This window comes from Prionailurus bengalensis, chromosome D2, assembly GCF_016509475.1.
Source record: "Prionailurus bengalensis isolate Pbe53 chromosome D2, Fcat_Pben_1.1_paternal_pri, whole genome shotgun sequence".
Classification (NCBI taxonomy): Eukaryota; Metazoa; Chordata; class Mammalia; order Carnivora; family Felidae; genus Prionailurus; species Prionailurus bengalensis.
Genome location: NC_057351.1, coordinates 58,055,985 through 58,079,628, shown reverse-complemented (window position 1 = coordinate 58,079,628; position 23,644 = coordinate 58,055,985). Strand labels below are relative to the sequence as shown.

Here is a 23,644-nt window from a genome sequence, read left to right as displayed (position 1 = left end):
TAGAAACTTCTTTGACAAACAATGTCAATGCTGAGTGACATCAGGAGATGAGGCAATCCTTTCTTTTGCTCCAGACCCACAAAAGGGGGCCAAACCATCACCCTCCTGGTCGGCTCTGCCTTTTTGACTCCCTCATCAACTTCTTCTGTGGCCTTCATCCCCCTTCCTTGGTGTTGACCTCAGACCACTCACAAGCCTGTGATGTGGCACCCACTGTGTCACCTATACTCTTCCCAGGGTTTCTAAATTCTGAACTATATGATTATTACTTATGTCAGAATCAAAAATTCTAACTTACGTGTGTAGTATTGTTAACAACTTTGTAGAAATTACAGAGAGATGTACAGAGAGAAGGGAATATGACAAAATGAAACACTTTCGATAGGGCAATAGGGATATAAGTTTGTTGTTTATTTTTCCTTTACTGCAGCTATAATATTTTAAAATTTGGTTTTAAAAATTAAAAAACACAAATGTTCTTTTGTTTTGTTAAGAGAAAGCATGCATGAGAGAGGGAGAAGGACAGAGGGAAAGAGAGAGAGAAAATCCCAAGCAGGCCCCACGCTGAGCACAGAGCCTGATGTGGGGCCCAATCCCATGACCCCAGGATCATGACGTGAGCTGAAATCAAAAGTCGGACACTCAACTGACTGAACCATCTAGCCACCCCAAAAACAAAACCAAAAAAATTTTCTTAAGTTTATGTATTTAGAGAGAGAGTGCAAGCAGCAGAGGAACAGAAAGAGAGGGAGAGAGAGAATCCCAAGCAGGATCCATGCTGTCAGCACAGAGCCCAACACAGGCTGAATTGCAAGAACCATGAGATCACGACCTGAGCCAAAATCAAGAGTCAGACGCTCAACTGACTGGACCACCCAGGCACCCCAAAACAAAAATGTTTTAAAGGCCAAGATACATGGGAAAATAAGGGGTTAAAATAGGTCTCTCATTTCAACAAATGGTTATATAAAATAATCTGCTTCTCAACAGCAGACAAGATAGTAAACCAGTAATTGTGTATCTAAAGAGAAGGAAAGAAGCCCATTGAAAGAACTGTGGACATATGTCACATTGTCCTGCATGTCTGGCATAAGCAGCACAAAGCCCTACCTGCATAGCCAAGGTTTTTGTTGCTGGCCAAGAATACAAAATAAAACTTTCTGGAAAAGGGAACTGTTATTTACCAAGAAAAAAATATCTAAGCTAACAAAAAATACCTGCTGCCTATGAGACTTTGAAGATTCCAGAAGAATGAATTCTGAAGTGAAGGGAGCTCACTCCCCCCCCATGACCATAAGTGTGAAGGGGCGAGGGAAGTGTCAAAGGGGAGAAATTACAAACAAGAATGTGTCTGACCTAAGTACAGCCACTGCCTCTTCCTCCTCTTCTTCCAAAGAAGAAAGAGGGATTGGGTGGCAAGATACTGGGCTAAATTGCCAAGGTCAACTGGAAAAGACTTGACTGGATGAAGCTGAAAAAAACTGTTCTAAAACAATGGAGACTGAGCTTTGTAAAGCAGCACCATGACCAGGCAGTTAAGGAGAGAGCAGCATTCCTTCCTACTGACCCCCAGGTACCCAGTTGCTCAGGTCAACCTCCTACAACCCTTCTGTTAACTGTGCTCCCCTTCTAGTGATCTAAATTTATCACCATCACCACTGCCCCTCAGTAAAAACTAAGAATCATTACAGCCATCACAGATAGATATTGATCCCAAAGAAGCAAATGACATGAAGCCCTGAACAGACTGTGAAGTAACTGCATGCAGGGGTGGCTTTGCTCTATTTTGAGCCAGGAGTCTTCCAGTGCCACCTGTGAACTCTGCATGGTGCACCCATAGCCCACCTTCAGACCAGGGGACTGCAAAGAATAACATGTGGAATCAGCCTGGCAACTCTCATGCCACCCATTCTCCTGTGTTCTTCAGACCCCCTATCTCACCTCTCAGGGAGAAGCCTCATGCCTGCTGTGCACAGGATGTAAAGAGGGGTCTCCTTGTGCTTCTTCACAGGCACGTGAGCAGCAGCAAAGCTCAGCAGAGGACGAAGGTAATCACTGGCATGTTCTGGAGTGTCGGCCATTGCAGAGATTCCTTAAGTAAGACAAAATACTTTAAAAAGCAGATCACATGGATTCAGAAGACTGATACTCCATAAAGTTCTGCATAAGGTCCTAAACACTTATTTATTTGAGAGGACGGGAACAGCAATGAATGAGATCTCTCCCATTATCCAGACTCGCAAGAAAAAAAGGTAATAGCTTTCTTTCTGCCTCTTCACTCTCTCCTCTTTCATGCCTGGAGCAGGTAAAGAGACTGACAACAAAATACATGCCAAATAGTACCTGGCTTGATTTTTTTAACCACTGGTTGGCTGTTGCGGTCTCTCATCTGCTTAATGTCCAGTAAATCATGGGGGTTGCCATTATGTCTTGGCCAGAAATAAACAAAAATCCGGGAGCCACTGCTGCCACAATCCACGACAAGTCCGTAATTTAGAGTTGGGTCTTCAGTGTTGGTTGCTTCAAGCTCCCCTACTCGAGCCAAATACCTGAGCCAGGCAAAAAGAGAAACTGGGATTAAAGAGTTTTCATGAAGTGTCCACCTGTGCCAGCCACATGGAACCACACATCCTGAGGAATGAAACAACACTGACCATAATTAGTGATGTACATAGATAATGCCTGGTTTTCTTCCCGAGAGCCATTGAAATGGCAGTGGGGGCAGTTCTGAAACTGGCTGGGATACCACATGTTTTACCATCTTTAAAGAGCTTCTAGGTCTAAGCAAATAACTATTTTTTATTGTTATAAGCCACCGAGATATGGGGCAGTTTGTTATACACACTAGTTAACTAAAACAATCCTAATAATTTCTCTTCTATCTCTCTATCCTTTCTGTACATAAACATTAACACTACTTTGGAATGATTATCACTTAATATGTGCTTCTGGGTGGCCATATTTATGGGGCTTTTTGCTTTGTACTTTTTACTGCTAGAACTGCATTAATAAAAAATGTATTTCATAAACACAGTAGTTATTCTTTTCTATATCTTTTAAAGCATTTTACAGTCATAAAAAGAATGCTTATAAAATATGTATAAATAACAATAAAACAATGTACCCAACACCCAGTCTAAAAAAATAAAACATTACACTGTTAAAAAAAACAGCTCCTAGGCCCTAGGACATCAGAATTTTGTGTTGGAATTTTTTCAGATTCTCATTATAAGGTATTTATGTGGTGGACAGCAGGAAGATGAAACAAGTAAAGATGCTACCATCAAAACACCAAGGTTTGAGTCTCTCAGCTCTGGCACTTTCTATGCTGTGTGACCTTCAACAAGTTACCTACCTTCTCTCAGACTGTTTTCTCATCTGTAAAATAAGGATACCAAGTCTCCGCCCTCATACAGACAATGTATGCTGAGTGGTTAGCACAGCGCTGTACCACTGCCACTGCTTTTACTGTTAGGTGATAATAATTGGGAAAGCAAATAGGAGAAGACTCTCTGGAGAAAAGAGCTGAAAAGTCCAGATGAAAAGAAGGCTAAGAGTCGGTAAAATGCTCCTGAGTCTTAGGCTTTAATAAACATTAAGGTTCATTTAGAACCTGAGAGTCTGAAAAGTACAAACATTGCTGAACTTCTCTTTGAAGAGAAGCTCAGTGAGAATGGCTTTTAACTTATTATATGGAAAAAGCTCTTTCTTGGTGCTGAGAATACATACTGCACGGTAAAGAGATTAAAACGTTGTCCTGTAAATTCTTTTAAATTTGATTAAGTATTACTATAGGTTGAGCTAGTAGTTGAATAAATGCTTTGAAAGCAATGCTGTGTATTTTTTCAAGTATCACCACTAAACTCCCTTCCTTATATCTGCCCTACTCATCCAACACTGTATTTAGAGCTAATTCCTAGATCCCCTAGACCCTTACACAGAACCCCTCAGAACTAGGTTTTGTGGGGGCACCTGGGTGGCTCAGTCGGTTGAGCAACCGACTTCAGCTCAGGTCATGATCTCACGGTTTTTGAGTTTGAGCCCCGCGTCAGGTTCTGTGCTGACAGCTCAGAGCCTGGAGCCTGCTTCTGATTCTGTGTCTCCCTCTCTCTCTGCCCCTCCCCCGCTCATGCTGTCTCTCTCTGTCTCAGAAATAAATATTTAAAAAAATTAAAAAAAAAAAAAGAACTAGGTTTTGTGAAGCCTGAAACTTATGCCATTAGATAGTTGTTGTGTTTTTTTTTGTTGTTGTTGTTGTTGTTGTTGTTGTTTTAAGAAAGATTCAACATTACAAATACGAAAAGGGGCCTACACATGTAAGGGGCCCTGAAGTGTAGGTATCACTAGCTCTTCGGTAAATCTACCTCTGATCAGACAATTAGCCACATGTCCCACCCCTCACAATAATCTAGGCCATGTTTACTGGTGATTTGACACTGCTATGCAGACCACACAGTTCCCTGCTTTGGGGAGGGAAAAGCAAACCTTGATGAATGGATGAGCATATAGAATCAGTTCTGAAATAAAAAAGTAGAGTTAAGTACCTTTCCTCCTCTGCAATACAAAATAAGGGAGGATCATATATTTGAGCTCCAGTATCATGCTGTAAATGATTACATTCCTATGTAGGGTCAGGTAGAACTTTTTTCCGGATCCAATATGAGAGGGAGTTATGGGAAATGAAGCAGGTGGTAAAAATCTGTTACACTCTAGCAAGTTTATGTTCCCAAAGACTGTTTCACCACAAACTTTACCACTCTAATCAGATTACTGGGCTGAACTGGGTTTATGATCCACAAATCAACTCATAACAGCTCACTTCTATCACATAAAAGCTGGGAAGATATCTGGGTTCAAGTTACAGAACTCTTGCAAATACTGACCTCACGCAAGGTAAGCCGTCTCTAGCCCAAAGTGACTTTTCATTTCCTACCCTAGCAATCTTTCTACTTCACATGCTTCACAGATCTTTCTCTGCTTTCCCTCTCTCAAAACCTTCCCCTCTACTTTTCTGACTAGATTTTAGACCCCATTCCCTCCTGCTTAATGAATAACTTTTCTCCAGTACACTGGTTCTCAAACATCTAGGCTCAGGACCCCTTTTGTATTCTTAAAATTTATTGGATGCAAAAGAGGTTTTGTATATGTGGGTTACATCTATTTATATTTACCATGTTAGAAAATAGGACAGGGGCGCCTGGGTGGCGCAGTCGGTTAAGCGTCCGACTTCAGCCAGGTCACGATCTCGTGGTCCGTGAGTTCGAGCCCCGCGTCGGGCTCTGGGCTGATGGCTCAGAGCCTGGAGCCTGTTTCCGATTCTGTGTCTCCCTCTCTCTCTGCCCCTCCCCCGTTCATGCTCTGTCTCTCTCTGTCCCAAAAATAAATAAACGTTGAAAAAAAAAATTTTTTTTTAATTAAAAAAAAAAAATAGGACAGAAAATTTTTAATATTTACTTAGATAAAACAATACTCTTTACATATTAATATACTTTATAAAAATAACTTTTTAATTTTTAAAAAAATTTTTTAATGTTTATTTTTGAGAGACAGAGAGAGCAAGCATGAGCAGGGGTGGGGCAGAGAGATAGGAGACACAGAACCTGAAGCAGGCTCCAGGCTCTGAGCTGTCAGCACAGAGCCCAACGCGGGGCTCAAACCCACGAACTGTGAGATCATGACCTGAGCCAAAGTCTGATGCCTAACCGACTGAGCCACCCAGGTGCCACCAAAATAACTACTTTTTTAAAACAAAAAAAAATAGAAGAGTGACATTGTTTTATGGTTTTGCAAATCTCTCTACTGTGTAGATTAATAGAACACAGCTAGATTCTCATACTTGCCTCTGTATTCAATCTGTTACAGTATGTTGTTTTGGTTGAAGTATATGAAAAAAAAAATCCAGCTTCACAGAGACATGTTGTTGGAAAAAGGAATATTTTAATAACCCGTTTAGATTCTTCTTTTATACTACACTAAAGTTCGACAAGTGGGGTTTCTTAAAGGTTAGCTGCAATGTGAAATCTAAAACCCTATCTAAGAATGTTTTATACTCTGTAACATTAACCATTAGTCTATCTTGCACTTTGAATCTTGCACTTTGAATGTGCATTTACCCCGGCACAATTTTGTAACATCTTATACTGGGAAATATTGGTTCACTGAGCTATGCAAATCTCCCTAACATTGACACATTTCATTTTACAACATTAAACACACACACACACACACACGCACACACATTAATATCACTACCAATATTATCCAAAAAAGTCTTTTTCGGTGGGGGGATGGGCTAAAAAGGGTTAGGGGCATTAAGGAAGACACTTGCTGGGATGAGCATTGGGTGTTATACACAGGGGATGAATCACTGGAATCTACTCCTGAATACATTATTGCACTATATGCTAACTAACTTGGATGTAAATTTAAAAAAAAAAAAAAAAAGTCTTTTAAGTATTAAGAAGCTAGCGGACTCATGGTGGCAGATACAAATGTTCCAAACTGCTAATTTTCACTTGAAAACTCAGATGTTATCACTGGCAATAAAAGCTAACAGTTGGCTTCCTTAAAGTGACAGGACTTTACTTCATTCATTTTCAAGAAGAGCGTTACAAAATATCCATGTCTGAAAACCATAGTTTTTCTGGCATTCTTTCAAGTAAGAATAATATTCCGTGATAAAAGCAGCTAGGTTTAACTCACACCCCAAACAATTGCCTAAGGGCTTTTCCTCAAGACAACTCAGTGTGCAAGAGAAGTGCATACTTCCAATTTTGTCACACAGAATATGAAAAAGATATTCTTTTTTTTTAAAACATTTTTATTATTTATTTTTGAGAGACAGAGACAGAGCATGAGTGGGGGAGGGGCAGAGAGTGAGGGAGACACAGGATCTGAAGCAGGCTCCAGTCTCCGAGCTGTCAGCACAAAGCCCGATGCGGGGCTCGGACTCGAGAACCTCAATATCATGACCTGAGCTGAAGTCAGACACCTAACTGACTGAGCCACCCAGGTGTCCCATGAAAAAGATATTCTTAAATGGAACCTGAATTTTTTCCCATTACAACTGTGTGACAGTGACGACTACAATAACTAACAGTAGAATTTGGTGCCTCCATCTTGATTTGTGTCAAGGCACCTGCAGTTCTACCTACCTGTTGCTTTGCATCACTAATATATATGTCAACTCAGTGAAAAGGGCAAATAGCAACATACTAGCCAAGAGGGCGAAGCAAATAAAGTATCCAAGGACAGATGAATAAATGAACAAAATGCATTATATACATAAAATGGATATTCTTCAGCCTTAAAAGAGAAGGAAGCTTTGTCATATGCTACATATGGGTGAGCCTTGAGGATATCATGCTAAGTAAAACAAGCCAGTCACAAAAAGACAAATATTGTGAGTTCCACTTACATGAGAGATGGGAAGCAGCCATATTCATCAAAACAGAAAATAGAATAGTGGTTACCAGGGGTTGGCGCAGGGAGGGAAAAAAGTGGAGTTGTTGTTTAATGGGTATAGAGTTCAGACTTGCAAGATGAAAAAGTTCTGGAGATTGGTCAAATAACAATGTGAATACACTTAACAGTACTGAACTGTATACTTAAAAGTTGTTAAAATGGTAAATTTTGTTATGTGGTTTTTTCCAATTAAAAGAAGGGCAAGCAATCCCTATCAAAATAACACCAGCATTCTTCACAGAGCTAGAACAAACCATCCTAAAATTTGTATGGAACCAGAAAAGACCCCGAATAGCCAAAGCAATCCTGAAAAAGAAAACCAGAGCTGGAGGCGTCACACTCCCGGACTCCAAGACGTATTATAAAGCTGTAATCATCAAGACAGTATGGTACTGGCACAAAAACAGACCCTCAGATGAGTGGGACAGAAGAGAACCCAGAAATGGATCCACAAACATACGGCCAATTAATCTTTGACAAAGCAGCAAAGAATATCCAACAGAATACAGTCTCTTGAGCAAATGGTGCTGGGAAAACTGGACAGTAACATGCAGAAGAATGATCCTGGACCACTTTCTTACACCATACACAAAAAATAAACTCAAAGTGGATGAAAGACCTAAACGTAAGACAGGAAGCCATCAAAATCCTGGAGGAGAAAGCAGGCAAAAACCTCTTTGACCTCGGCCCCAGCAATGTCTTACTCAACACGTCTCCAGAAGCAAGCGACACAAAAGCAAAAATGAACTATTGGGACCTCATCAAAATAAAAAGCTTCTGCTTTTATTTTTATATATATACATATATACATATGTGTGTATATATATACATATGTATATACATACATATATATATACACACACACATACACACACATATGTATACACACACACACACACACACACACACACATGGAATATTACTCAGCAATCAAAAAGAATGAAATCTTGCCATTTGCAACTACATGGATGGAGCTGGAGGGTATTAAGCTAGGCAAAACTAGTCAGAGAAAGACAAATATCATATGACTTCACTCATACGTGGAATTTAAGATACAAAACAGATGAACATAAGGGAAGGGAAGCAAAAATAATATAAAAACAGGGAGGGGGACAAAACAGAAGAGACTCTTAAATATAGAGAACAAACAGAGAGTTGTTGGAGGGGTTGTGGGAGGGGGGATGGGCTAAATGGGTAAGGGGCATTAAGGAATCTACTCCTGAAATCATTGTTGCACTATATGCTAACTAACTTGAATGTAAATTAAACAATAAATAAATTTTTTTTTAAAGGGCAAATAACATCTTAGTATTATTATGAAAATAGCTTTGGCCTAATTTTGGCCTCACAAACTCCCTGAAAAGGTTTCAGGAACTCCAAAGTAAACACTTTGACAACCACTGCTGTAATGTGACCTTCTTTTTTCCCATCTGCTTCTCTACCTATTCCTCCCCCTTCCCTTCTTTGACATGACTTCCCAGGACCTGAATGTGAGACCGGAAACCATCAAAACCCTAGAGGAGAAAGCAGGAAAAAAACCTCTGACCTCAGCTGCAGCAATTTCTTACTTGACATATCTCCAAAGGCAAGGGAATTAAAAGCAAAAATGAACTATTGGGATCTCATCAAGATAAAAAGCTTCTGCACTGCAAAGGAAACAATCAACAAAACTAAAAGGCAACCAACGGAATGGGGAAAGATATTTGCAAATGACATATCAGACAAAGGGCTAGTGTCCAAAATCTATAAAGAGCTCACCAAACTCCACACCTGAAAAACAAATAATCCAGTGAAGAAATGGGCAGAAAACATGAATAGACACTTCTCTAAAGAAGACATCCAGGTGGCCAACAGGCACATGAAAGATGCTCAACGTCACTCCTCATCAGGGAAATACAAATCAAAACCACACTCAGATATTACCTCACGCAGAGTGGCTATAATGAATAAATCAGGAGACTATAGATGCTAGAGAGGATGTGGAGAAATGGAAACCCTCTTGCACTGTTGGTGGGAATGCAAACTGGTGCAGCCACTCTGGAAAACAGTGTGGAGGTTCCTCAAAAAATTAAAAATAGATCTACCCTATGACCCAGCAATAGCACTGCTAGGAATTTACCCAAGGGATACAGGAGTGCTGATGCATAGGGGCACTTGTACCCCAATGTTTATAGCAGCACTTTCAACATAGCCAAATTATGGAAAGAGCCTAAATGTCCATCAACTGATGAATGGATAAAGAAACTGTGGTTTATATACACAATGGAATACTACATGGCAATGAGAAAGAATGAAATGTGGCCTTTTGTAGCAATGTGGATAGAACTGGAGAGTGTTATGCTAAGTGAAATAAGTCATACAGAGAAAGACAGATACCATATGTTTTCACTCTTATGTGGATCCTGAGAAACTTAACAGAAACCCATGCGGGGAGGGGAAGGAAAAAAAAATTAGAGAGGGAGAGAGCCAAACCATAAGAGACTCTTAAAAACTGAGAATAAACTGAGGGTTGATGGGGGGTGGGAGGGAACAGAGGGTGGGTGATGGGCATTGAGGAGGGTACCTGTTGGGATGAGCACTGGGTGTTGTATGGAAACCAATTTGACAATAAATTTCATATTTAAAAAAACACAAAAAACAAAAGTTATCCAAGCTTTGGCACTCAGGAAAAAAAAAAAAAAGAAGCCTCCACTCAACAATGCTGACTCTTGTGATATTCACAATGATTTGAAAAGGCCTCCTCCTTCTGTTTTACAATGTGGAATGTCATTATCCCCTTTAAGCAGTTTGTTTATATTCCAGTATGTGCTCCTAAGACTTCTTTCCTATTTGTTTGTTCCACCTCTGCACTTAGCCTATTAAGTTTCCCAAGAGCAGACACCTTATTTGCAGTATCTCCAACTGTCACAATGGTCCTCACATTTCCCTGACGCGTAACAACCAACACTGACTGGTTTGGTCCTAGAGCTCACTGTATGGAGTTGCAGGTTTGTCAACTCCTCTATGTCTTTATTAGCTGTCTAGCTATACATAGTCCAAATCAATTGGTCTCCTTTTCAGAAACTTTCAATGGCTTTCCAAAGCATCCTGTCATCTTCCTGGGTTCCTGTCAAGATAAGCAACTTTACAACTCTAATCTGCATGCAGCTCAACTTTGCTTTCCCTTCTCTTAGAAGTCTCCATGTGTACATTGGCAGAAAAATGTCACCTGACATTTGAACATAAGGGAGTAAGAAACGACCAGGCAGCAATTTTGCTACACTTCCCATTTGAATTTTTGCTCAATGGTTGCAGCCAGCAGGAAGTCTCCATTTTTCTCATCATGCATACAAATGAGTAACTGAAAAACAATTTTCCCCTCTTGGAAGTAATAGTATCACATCTTTCTGGAACTCTGACCTCTTCTGATCTAATCAGGCTTCTTACACTTTGCAAACACCGAAGGTCTTCCTCTGTCTAGGCTCCTGACACAGATAGATCGATGGTCCTTTCTTGCATTTGTGACTTGCAGTCCCGGCCTTAGCCATCATTATCAATTACTTGCATTGCTGGACTCTCCTGCTTTGCTGATATTACACTAGGTTAATTCCTAAAGAGGACCTAAAGCCCAAAAGAAAAGTTCCAAAATCTTTGGAATCCCTCACATCTAGTTTCCCAGGAGAGATCTGATTCACTATCACACATATTTACCCCCCTACATACATACATGCATACACCCTTTCTATTTGAGAAACCTGATTTCCCTCTAATCACTGCTGAGTCAATGAAAGGAAAGTTACTCACATATACATCACCCAAAATAAAACTGAAGACAGTGGCTTTCACTGCCACTATCCTGAAAACATTAACAGCATTAGGGCAGTAACTGACCAAACCATTACTTAGCTTACAAAATCAACACTAATTATGCCACTTCCAGAGTTCAAACAGAACTCAGCAATGCACCAAAAGTCCATTAAATGGCTCCCATCAGCATGGAGCCACCAGCTTTTTGCTGAATATCATCATAGTCTTTCAACCCCATTCAAGACTCAGAACCAAATATAACATTATAGAGAAAGCAGCTGTGTGCGACTGATGATAGTAATACATACCCAGGAAAGCATCTTGTAAGGTTATTGCTTATCTGCTAGCAAGATTCACCAGAGCATTAAGGAGCATTTATAATTTAAAGCTCTGCTTATAAACACTATTAACACTGTTAAAGGACAAGTGAATAAAAGAATAAATGTCAATAAATGCCAAGTAAATGCCTTCAATTTCACCAGCAAAAGTCTCTGAATGGTTCTATTGTACATAAGAAACCTGAACTTCATCTGCATATCCTGAAGCTTATCATTTTTTTTAACATTTATTCATTTTTGAGAGATGGAGAGAGATAGAGCATGAATCGGGGAGGGGCAGAGAAAGAGGGAGACACAGAATCTCAAGCAGGTTCCAGGCTCTGAGCTGTCAGCACAGAGCCCAACGTGGGGCTCGAACCCACAGACGGCAAGATCATGACCTGAGCTGAAGTCAGAACCTTAACTGACTGAGCCACCCAGGCATTCCTGAAGCTTACCATTTTTATCCTAACCAAAAGCAATGTCTCTTTTCAACTTGCTTTAAACAGAATTGAAACTCCTAAGGAAAGTCAGTACTGAACCCACTGCTGATGCAGAACTTTTCACTCATAGTTATACCCCAATGACAAAGGAATATAAAGGCACCATCTTTCAATAGCTACCGAAGAAATTCTCTGGAACAACAGTAAACCAGACAAATATTTCCCATCTAATGAAGACAGTAGTGGGGCTACAAAAAAGTGAATCATACTAAACATTAAGGTTAAGAAAAAATGTATTGTAGATACAGAACATTTACATAAGGATAGTTTACCATTTGTCTTGCACTATATATATGTATACATGCTAAAAGTGCCCCTTGTACTAAAAATTATTAATAAATTTTAACAATTTACCTAGCATCCAGGGCTAAAATTTTCCAATGGAACTCTGTGATATGGAAATATTCCCTATCTCTCCAATGGGATACCCACTAGCCGCCATAGGATAGCTGTGGCCAGTGCACACCTGAAATGTGACTAGTGCAAGTGAAGAACTGAATTTATTGTCTTTTAATTAATTTAAATTTAAACAGCCATTGTGGCAAGTGGCTACCCTATTGGATACCACAGTGTAAACAATAATTTTTGTTGAATAAATGAATAAATAAATGTAAAATATGCATTAAGTCTGATGAAGTTGTTAGAGCACATCTTATAATATATGGCACATGCCAGATAAACAGTTGATTAAAACATGTATCTAACAAAAATTATTCTTAAAAATAGCTTTGCTATGCATGTAGGGGTAGAGTGTATCTAGGAAACCTCTGTACTTTCGCTTAGTTTAGCTGTGAACTGAAAACTGCTCTAAAAAATAGAGTCTATTAAAAACAAAAACAGCTCTGGATTCTACCCTTACTGACACCCACCCCATCACTCTCTAAATTTATCTTTTCTTAAATTCTAGTTCTGATGCAAACTTCCTGTTTTCTCCTTCCAGAAGCAATGTTGAGTAAATGTTCATAATAAACAAACAAAAAATACCACAACTCTTTAAAATTGAAACTACTGAGGGAAAACCCTCATACAGGCTTCTAAAATCCTGGGTCATATTGCCTGGAGGTGATATGCTAGCTCCACCAATGGCTGAAAAAAATTCAAATTCAAATTTTTTTTTTCCATTACAAACTACTGACCTAATTTCATCACGTGAATTGGAACAAGTTGAAAAGATATGACTTTGTATTACATGTAATATACAAATCACAACCATAAACATGTGTCCTAAAATTTTTGTAAGCTGTTGAACTAAAGTGTTTCCATCAATTCCTAATTATTTGCTTGATCATTTTATCATCAGCTTGTGCTCACCAGTACCTAATCAATAGCAGCAGCCAGAAAAAAAAATTCTGGGAGGAAAATTTTAATTGGAGATAATGCTGCCCATAACCTTCAGTGTATATCTGGAAGGCAGAAGATGGAATTAGCAAACAGAAAAATCAAGTTTATTTCAAACAATAAGACTAACCCCCATGATGCAATAGGTAGTCCTAGATGCTTTTCTCTTTTAATCCAAATGACAAAACTATAAGGCAGGCATTTGTACCTCTACTTTACACATAAAGAAAATGAGATTCCAGAATACAAGATGTGCACAAGGTCACCCAACTATTAAACGATGGGTTGTTTAGCTCTAAAATTAATCCTCTTTCCCCTACACCTCAATACTTCCTCTCCAAATAAGTATAACTGAAACTTACAGCATGGTTCCCAACTTAGGCTGCACATTAGAATCACCTTTAGAAGGGGTTCAATTATTCGCATTTTTTAAAGGTCCCCAATGATTTAGATACATAAAATTTGAAAATCACTGATTTAACACAATTATTATATTTGTAATAGAGAAGTTTTAATAAAATGTGTAGAACTGCTTAACACTATAGAAATGGTCTGCAGAAATTTTGAATTATTCAGTCAACTTTTAATAAATTTCCTTTCTCCTGCCTCACTTATTAGGGTATTATTGACTATTGTCATCAGTGTGCCCACATCTAATGACTAGCACACCCTTCCTACTACCACCATCTAATTTGCTGTTTATCTGCTGTGTTCTGAGACAGGAGAAAAAGAAGCTAATTAAAACAGTGTGTAAAATAAAAGCAAACACAGTCTATGGGAAAGCCTATCTTATCAGTAAAGAACATGAGCTTGTAGTTCATGAACTTAGTGATAACAACTTTAGTTACTCAGGGCCTCTTCTGATTCACTTCTGATTCTTAACTTTGTTCCTGATTCTACATAGTTATACATAAACTATTCTCTCATTGGGAAATAATTATTCCTTCACATCTGCCTCCCTAACTAGATTATGAACCCGATGAGTTCAGGAGCCACGTTTTATTCATCTTTGTACCTTAGCATCTACAACAGTGTCATGCACACAGCAAGCTCCCAACGAATGTTTGCTTCCAAATTCCAAAAGGGGCTGCCATGAGTGAAAGGTGATGATATATAGTAATTTGTGGCAATATGCATATAACCTTTCATTAAAGAATAGGAGCTCTAGGCTATATAGCTGCTGGTTGCTCAACCAGAGCATTATGGGTTATTAGGACTTTGGTAAAGTAACCACAGGCTTAGTCTGTGTGTCCCTTAGTTCTGCAGTTAATCTGTTGCTATTAATTCAACCTAAGTATTTATCAGATCTGGCCACTTGGGGCATAATAATAGACAGGAACTATCAGATCACTCTATCTCCCACATATCCCTCAAATGCATTTACTTCTCTCCGTTGTCGTTGCTTCCATCCAAGTTCAGGCGACCATCATCTCTGTACTGAGTATTCCTATCCATCTCCCTCCTTTCATGTTTATCCCACAATGCCACCAAAGTAAGCTTTCCTTATTTTTTAAAAATTTTTATTTATTTATTTATTTGGAGACAAAGAGTAGAGCAGAGGAGGGTCAGAGAGAGAGAGAGGGAGAAGGGAGGAGAGAGAGAGAGACAGAGAACATCCTAAGCAGGCTCTGACACTGTCAGCATGAAACCCACATGGGGCTTGAACTCACTAACTGTGAGATCATGATCTGAGCCAAAATCAATAGCTGGATGCTTAACAGACTAAGCCACCCAGGTGCCCCAAAGTAAGTTTTGTTTTGTTTTGTTTTGTTTTTCAACGTTTATTTATTTTGGGGACAGAGAGAGACAGAGCATGAACGGGGGAGGGAAAGAGAGAGAGGGAGACACAGAATCGGAAACAGGCTCCAGGCTCTGAGCCATCAGCCCAGAGCCCGATGCGGGGCTCAAACTCACGGACCGTGAGATCGTGACCTGGCTGAAGTCGGACGCTTAACCGACTGCGCCACCCAGGCGCCCCTAAGTAAGTTTTCTTTAAAAAGCAATTCCAATCATACCACTCTTCAAAGCCTTTCAAAGCTTTCCCTCTGCCCTTAAGAAAAAGTCTAAACCCCCTCAAATGACTTAATAAGCCCAGCGTGACCTACCTCTCCAGCCACATAGCTCACCACTCACTCTCTAACAGTCTTTATTATAGCCATGTTAACCCACACAGAATTCCATAATGATACCTCACTGTCTTCCAGTGGAAAACTGTGCTCAAGTGTGTCAAGAAAATCTCAATAAGCATTTAAAACCCTCAAATTATGGATTTAGTTCTCTGAAGCTAACAGGCTTCTTAAGGCCAATTGTTGACAACTATAGTCATCTAAACAAATGTTTCTCTTCAGAAAGAAAGAACAAAAAATATAAATAAATATAAATGAATACTGCTACTAGAGAAGGAAAGGTTGAAAACATAAACATCTTGAGAAAAGGTACCAACATCTCCATGTCCTGGTACTTATTATCACCCAGCACATAGCAGCTGCTCAATAAATGCTTGCTGAACGAATGAATGACCAAAGTGAATTGGAAATGAGAAATTCTGGGGACAGAACAACATAGAAATATTAAGGGAGTGATCACAGGTCCCAATTCTGACCAGAAAAGATAGAAGGAAAGGGCTGCTGGAGGTTTCCAGGAAGGGTCCTCTTCATTCATATACAAGAGCACAGAAGGCCTGTTTCTCTCCTGTGGGACATGAGTGAGGATGCATGTAGCCCTAGTTGCTACTGGCTGCTGTTTTGCAACAATTCAGTAAGCGGATGCTGTAGAAAACAGAGATTCTCATCCTGACAGCCAATGTTGAACTTACTATGGTCCTTTACACCTGGACTTCTAGTCATGTGAGCCAATAAACTATCTTATCATTTAAGTCAGTTTGACTGTCACTTATAATCCAAAGTCTCCTGATACTGTCTGAGAAGGAATACAGAGAAAATCAAGTTGATGATGAACACAACATGTCATCATTTCATTTTGTAGCCTAATCAGAAATTAACCTAAAAAAAAAAAATAGCAAAATGAATCACTGTTATAAAGGAATATAGATCTTCAATGCAACTGGTAAGGCATTAAAACTGTATCAAATAATGGGGGGCCTGGGTGGCTCAGTCAGTTGGGCGTCCAACTTGAGCTCAAGTCATTATCTCACGGTTTGTGAGTTCAAGCCCCACATTGGGCTCACTGCTGTCAGTCTGTGAGCACAGAGCCCACTTTGGATCCTCTGTTCCCCTCTCTCTGCCTCTCCCTCACTGCGCTCTCCCAAAAATAAGTATTAAAAAAAAATATATGTATATCAAATAATTCAGATGTATTTTCTGTAAAAAAATAAAGGTATTCATATCTCACTGGATGGAATTAACAGTAAGTTAGACTTGATAGAAGAAAATACTAATGAACTGGAAGGCACAGCAATATAAAATATCCAGAAAGAAACACAGAGAGAAAAAAGACTAAAAAAAAATAAATAAATGAGCTGTGAAAAAGCTTCACATGGTTCAATATATATGTGATTGGAGACACCAAAGGAAAAGTGGAAGAGGAAAGGAAAAAATATTTGAAGAAATAATGGTCAAAATTCTTCTGATTTTGATTAAAAAACATAAATCCATAGATCCAATTATGAGCATATCATAAGCAAAAGAACCATAAAGAAAACTACATCAAGGTATATTACAGTCAAATTGTTTGAAACCAGTGATAAAATCTAAAAAGCAGGAGCGCCTGGGTGGCACAGTCGGTTAAGCGTCCGACTTCAGCCAGGTCACGATCTCGCGGTCCGTGAGTTCGAGCCCCGCGTCGGGCTCTGGGCTGATGGCTCAGAGCCTGGAGCCTGTTTCCGATTCTGTGCCTCCCTCTCTCTCTGCCTCTCCCCCGTTCATGCTCTGTCTCTCTCTGTCCCAAAAATAAATAAACGTTGAAAAAAAAAAGTTTAAAAAAAATAATAATAATAAAAAAAAAATAAAAAGCAGCCTGAGGAAAGTCACTTGATGTACAGAGAACAAGATTTAAAAATTATAGCAGACTTCTCCTCAGAAAGAATGTAAGTCAGAAGACAGTGTAACATTGTTTTTAAAGTAATGAAGGGGAAAAAAAAGATCAACCTAGAGTTCCATACCCAATGAATTTCTTTTAAGTTTATTTATTTATTTTGAGAGAGACCGAGAAAGAGTGCACAAATGGGAGAGGGGCAGAGAGCAAGGGAGACAGCAGATCCAAAGCAGGCTCCATGCTGACAGCAGAGATTCTGATGCAGGGCTTGAACCCACAAACTGTGGGATCATGACCTGAGCTGAAGTCAGACACTTAACCAACTGAGCCACCCAGACACCCCCCAACAAATATTTTTAAAGAGAAAGCAAAATGACTTTTTTAGTCACAGAAGGTGAAAGAATTCACCAGCCACAAACTCATACTACCAGACTTGTTAAAGGAAATCTATTAGACAAAATGAATATCCCACCAGGTAGAAATATGAACTACACAGAAGAATGAAAAGGCCCAGAAATGGTAAATATACTAGCCTTTTTTTTCTTATTTTTGAAATCTCTTTAAAAGACAACTGAATGTTTAAAGCAAAAAATAACAATATATGGTGGAGTTCATAACATATGTAGAAGGAAGATGCATGACAATAATAGCACAAAGGCCTAGGGGAAAAGGTAAAGAGGTACACGGGAAGAGGAATTATATTACTTGAAGATAGACTATGGTAAGTTCATGACGTATATTATAAACCATAAACCCTAAAGCAACCACTAAGATAAAAACAAAAATAAAAACAAAATCCCCAGAGTTATACCTACTAAGCCAACAAGAGATAAAATGGAATATTTAAAATGTACTCAATTTATCCTTTCTTAATAAAAGCCCTCGAGAAAGTTGGGATAGAAGGAACATACTTAAACCTCATAAAAGCCATTTATGAAAAATCCTCAATGGGGAAAAACTGAGAGCTTTCCCCCTGAGATCAGAAACACGACAGGGATGTCCACTCTCACCACTGTTGTTTAACATAGTGTTGGAAGTGCTAGCATCAGCAATCAGACAACAAAAGGAAATCAAAGGCATCAAAATTGGCAAAGATGAAGCCAAGCTTTCACTTTTTGCAGATGACATGATAATATACATGGAGAGCCCGACAGACTCCACCAAAAGTCTGCTAGAACTGATACAGGAATTCAGCAAAGTCTCAGGATACAAAATCAATGTACAGAAATCAGTTGCATTCTTATACACTAATAATGAAGCAACAGAAAGACAAATAAAGAAACTGATCCCATTCACAACTGCACCTAGAAGCATAAAATACCTAGGAATAAATCTAACCAAAGATGTAAAAGATCTGTATGCTGAAAACTATAGAAAGCTTATGAAGGAAATTGAAGAAGATATAAAGAAATGGAAAAACATTCTGTGCTCATGGGTTGGAAGAATAAGTATTGTTAAAATGTCAATACTACCCAAAGCTATCTACACATTCAATGCAATCCCAATCAAAATTGCACCAGCATTCTTCTCGAAACTAGAACAAGTGATCCTAAAATTCATATGGAACCACAAAAGGCCCCAAATAGCCAAAGTAGTACTGAAGAAGAAGACCAAAGCAGGAGGCATCACAATCCCAGACTTTAACCTCTACTACAAAGCTGTCATCATCAAGACAGCATGGTATTGGCACAAAAACAGACACATAGACCAATGGAATAGAATAGAAACCCCAGAACTAGACCAAAAAAGTATGGCCAACTCATCTTTGACAAAGCAGGAAAGAATATCCAATGGAAAAAAGACAGTCTCTTTAACAAATGGTGCTGGGAGAACTGGACAGCAACATGCAGAAGAATGAAACTAGACCACTTTCTTACACCATTTACAAAAATTAACTCAAAATGGATAAAGGACCTGAATGTGAGACAGGAAACCATCAAAACCCTAGAGGAGAAAGCAGGAAAAGACCTCTCTGACCTCAGCCGCAGCAATTTCTTACTTGACACATCCCCAAAGGCAAGGGAATTAAAAGCAAAAATGAACTATTGGGACCTCATGAAGATAAAAATCTTCTGCACGGCAAAGGAAACAATCAACAAAACTAAAAGGCAACCAATGGAATAGGAAAAGATATTTGCAAATGACATATCGGACAAAGGGCTAGTATCCAAAATCTATAAAGAGCTCACCAAAATCCACACCCGAAAAACAAATAACCCAGTGAAGAAATGGGCAGAAAACATGAATAGACACTTCTCTAAAGAAGACATCCAGATGGCCAATAGGCACATGAAAAGATGCTCAACATCGCTCCTCATCAGGGAAATACAAATCAAAACCACACTCAGATATCACCTCACGCCAGTCAGAGTGGCCAAAATGAACAAATCAAGAGACTATAGATGCTGGAGAGGATGTGGAGAAACGGGAACCCTCTTGCACTGTTGGTGGGAATGCAAACTGGTGCGGCCACTCTGGAAAACAGTGTGGAGGTTCCTCAAAAAATTGAAAATAGACCTACCCTATGACCCAGCAGTAGCACTGCTAGGAATTTACCCAAGGGATACAGGAGTATTGATGCATAGGGGCACTTGTGACCCAATGTTTATAGCAGCACTCTCAACAATAGCCAAATTGTGGAAAAAGCCTAAATGTCCATCAACTGATGAATGGATAAAGAAACTGTGGTTTATATACACAATGGAGTACTACATGGCAATGAGAAAGAATGAAATGTGGCCCTTTGTAGCAACGTGGATGGAACTGGAGTGTGATGCTAAGTGAAATAAGCCATACAGAAAAAGACAGATACCATATGTTTTCACTCTTATGTGGATCCTGAGAAACTTAACAGAAACCCATGGGGGAGGGGAAGGAAAAAAAAAATGAGGTTAGAATGGGAGAGAGCCAAAGCATAAGAAACTCTTAAAAACTGAGAACAAACTGAGGGTTGATGGGGGGTGGGAGGGAGGGAAGGGTAGGTGATGGGCATTGAAGAGGGCATCTTTTGGGATGAGCACTGGGTGTTGTATGGAAACCAATTTGACAATAAATTTCATATATTAAAAAATAAATAAATAAATAAATAAAATGTACTCAATTTAAAAGATGGGAGAGAAAGAGGGAGAGCAAAGAGCAAGATGTGACAAGCAGAAAACAAACAGCAAGGCAGATTTAAACCTAAGCATAATCAATAATCACATGAAATGCAAATGGCCTAAACACTTCAAATAAAAGGCAGACATTCAGACTGGATAAAAAGCAGTTATTTATAAAAAGACTGGATAGATATAAAATATAAAGAAATAAAGGCTAAAACTATAAGGATGGAAAAACATCTATAATGCTAACACTACTCAAAAGAAAGCTGAAGTAATTATATTAGTACCAGACTAGATTTCAGGCCAAAAAATATAATCAAGGATAAAAAGAGTCATTTAATAATGATAAAGGGTCAGTTCATCAAGAATACATAAGAGTCCTAAACATTTATGCATCCATTAAGTCAGTCCACCAAAACAAGAATATAGAAAGACGCCTTTCATGGTTAAAATGCAACATCAGCATTCCTGAATCAAAAGTGAACCCTGCCAAAATGGAGCTTAAGATCTTCTTTATGTAATAAGTGGCATGCAATTTTACTAATCAAAGTGCAGTATTCCCCCAAAAGGGTCAAAGGTAGTACTGTGTGAAATGTCAAAATATTTATGACTTCAATGCCAAGTCTGATCAAAGTGATCTAAGGTTGACTCACCTTTCATATTGCCTATCTCGTGGCAATGAAGCACCCCAATGTCGAAAGTCCATGATTAACATAAGTAAAAGGAGGCAGGATATGAAGAAGAGTCCTAGGAATGCCACCCTCTGGCGGGGAAATGGGTTCACTGTGGGCACAGTGAAGTACCAGGAGGCTGGGCAGAGGTAGGAAAAACTGATCCTGAAATGAGACAAACATTAGTAAGAAAAGTCTCTACATCTGAATGCAAAAAAAAAAAAAAAAAAAAAAAAAAAAAAGGCTTTTAAACTGTATTAAAGCCCTTCCTGATAAAGGCAAAAATTTATGCCACCACCAGTCTATAGAAGTTCTTTTAGTCTCAAATTTTAGAAAAGGACCTATATGATTCATGGTGCTTCTACTATAAATCAGAAAAGCCTTATCTTCTCTTTTCCCAGTGTCTGCACTTTTGGGTATAATTCAAAGAATTACAGTTCTCATGTTTATGAAAAGATCACTAGTCTCCCTGGTCAACCTCACAACATTGAAGAATCAGAGCAACTACAACATTCCCACCAAGAATGATGTCAAAAAACTGGATAATCTGTATATTTATTCAACTAATTAAAAAATATTTTAATAGGTAATATATGCACATGAAACAAGTTTAAAAGGATATATAGTGAAAAATGAGTCTTTTGCCTTAACCTAGCATTTCCTACTGAAAGGCGAGCACTGCTACCCTGTCTCTATGTATATTTCCAGGGGTATTCTATGTTTACACGAGCATAAATATATATCAGATATGACAATATGCATGTGTATATCTCATTCCTCTGGTTTTACACCGTACCTACTGTTCTGCATCTTTCCCCACTTACTCTATTTGACAACTGTTCCATTTGGTACATGTAGATCCACATTAATCTTTTCTGGAAGTTCCAGAGTATCACACCATATGGATATACATATTCAACTATGAATCTCACTTCCTATATTGATTCAAAAGGACCTCGGTCTACTTTCAAACAAACAAACAAAATCTTTGTTTAACCTCCTCAAAAAGCACACAGCCTCACTCAAATGGAAATCTGAAAGAACATTACATTTTAGCACTTTCCGGAGCTGAGCAAGCACTCAGTCTACCACCCTGGAGTTATGTATGGGCTAGAAACTATGGTAGCATTTGCCTTAAAAAAAAAAAAAAAAAAAAGTAACTTTGATCTTCTCCCCATCCATCCGAGGAAGCTGCAAAGTCCAGATGCAGCACTAGGGCAAACCTCACTTGTAAAAACCTCCCAGGGCCCCTCAACCTATCTGCCACCCCCAACTGAGCCCCTAGCTGAGGAGAAAATGTGCAGCCTTACCTAGCCATGGGATCCCTTCAGTGGTCTCAGTGCCTGTCACCTCCTTTTCTTTTTGCCCTGAGAAATGGGTCTCCTTGTCTCAGGCATCTCCTAAGTCTGCAGCCTGTTAAGAGTTCGTTGGGTTTCAGGCTTACCTCCAGCAGTGCCCACAGGACTAGACTTCCGAGGGAAGGCCAAGGCGCCCACCCACCTACTCCAGATGCGTCCGCTCTTGTTCCTGGGGCCCAGCTGACTCTAAGCCGGCTCCCGGGGAGCCGGGCATTCTCGAGGAACCGGCGCTCCCCAGGTGGCGGGGGTTGGAAGACCCACTCCCCCTCCCCGCCTCTCCCAGCCCCGCGGCCCTCCCGCGCTCGCACTCACGGGTCGAGAGTCCCGCAGTCTCCCCTGGCACCGTTCCGCTCGGTCCAGAGCGGTTCCCCAAGGCCTTTAGTCCAGCCGGAAAAAACCTTGGGCGGGCGGCGGCGCCACGTCCCCAAGGAAACCGCAGGGAGCCAATGACTGACAGGAGAACCGCGGAGAAGAGCCCACCCTTCAGCCAGCCGGAGCAGCCTGCGAACTTGCTCCGCCAGCCCACGTCCTTTCGCCAGAGTGGCCAATCCCCAAGAGCGTTCGGCCTCTAATCCCCGCCCCGGGATTTCGAGCGCGTCCAATCCGGAAGGGCGTCGTGCCGTAGCTCCGCCTCGATAGACCCGCGTTGGGCGCACAGGTGAGCCGTGTCGAGCGGTGGGTGGATCCTCTGCTCCAGCTGCGCTCTCGGCGGTGGTGCTGTTTCTTAGCTGGTTGCTTTCTACGTTGCCGCTTCCAGAATTGTGCAGCTCCGGTGGGTGGATCTTGGAGTGGCCGCGAGAGCAGTGCATCCCTTTCCCACAACCAGTTGGAGGTATTGTGTCCACCAGCCCTGATCTCCGGAATCAAACCTTCGCTATAGCCTCCTATACTCGTGCCCTGGCCTTTTTGTTTTGTCCTGTTAAAGAAGCATAAACTGGAGACCACATCGTCTATACCGAAGCGCTCGTATCTATTCATTCAGCATTCATTGAATGTTTGTGTGCCATACATGAGCCGCTGTGCCCCTGCTCTCCCGGACCTTACAGTAATACATACAAAGGTAATGTTTCCTTAATGTTTTTCCTCCTTGCTTACACCAGCCGTTTCTCTCAT

General features: G+C 40.0%; 1 protein-coding gene across 1 annotated transcript in view; it reads right to left on the bottom strand.

Annotated features, from left to right (window-relative positions):
- ENTPD7 (ectonucleoside triphosphate diphosphohydrolase 7) overlaps positions 1-22,957 on the bottom strand; it is a 45,658-nt gene extending 22,701 nt beyond the window's left edge. The window contains exons 1-5 of the mRNA XM_043597228.1: positions 22,844-22,957; positions 22,484-22,586; positions 21,156-21,338; positions 2,344-2,549; positions 1,942-2,092 (exon numbers count right to left, since the gene is read on the bottom strand). Coding sequence (XP_043453163.1) covers positions 1,942-2,092; positions 2,344-2,549; positions 21,156-21,338; positions 22,484-22,491 — 548 coding nt within the window. The 5' untranslated portion in view covers positions 22,492-22,586; positions 22,844-22,957. The remainder of the gene's footprint in view (positions 1-1,941; positions 2,093-2,343; positions 2,550-21,155; positions 21,339-22,483; positions 22,587-22,843) is intronic.
- Positions 22,958-23,644: the final 687 nt, after the last annotated feature.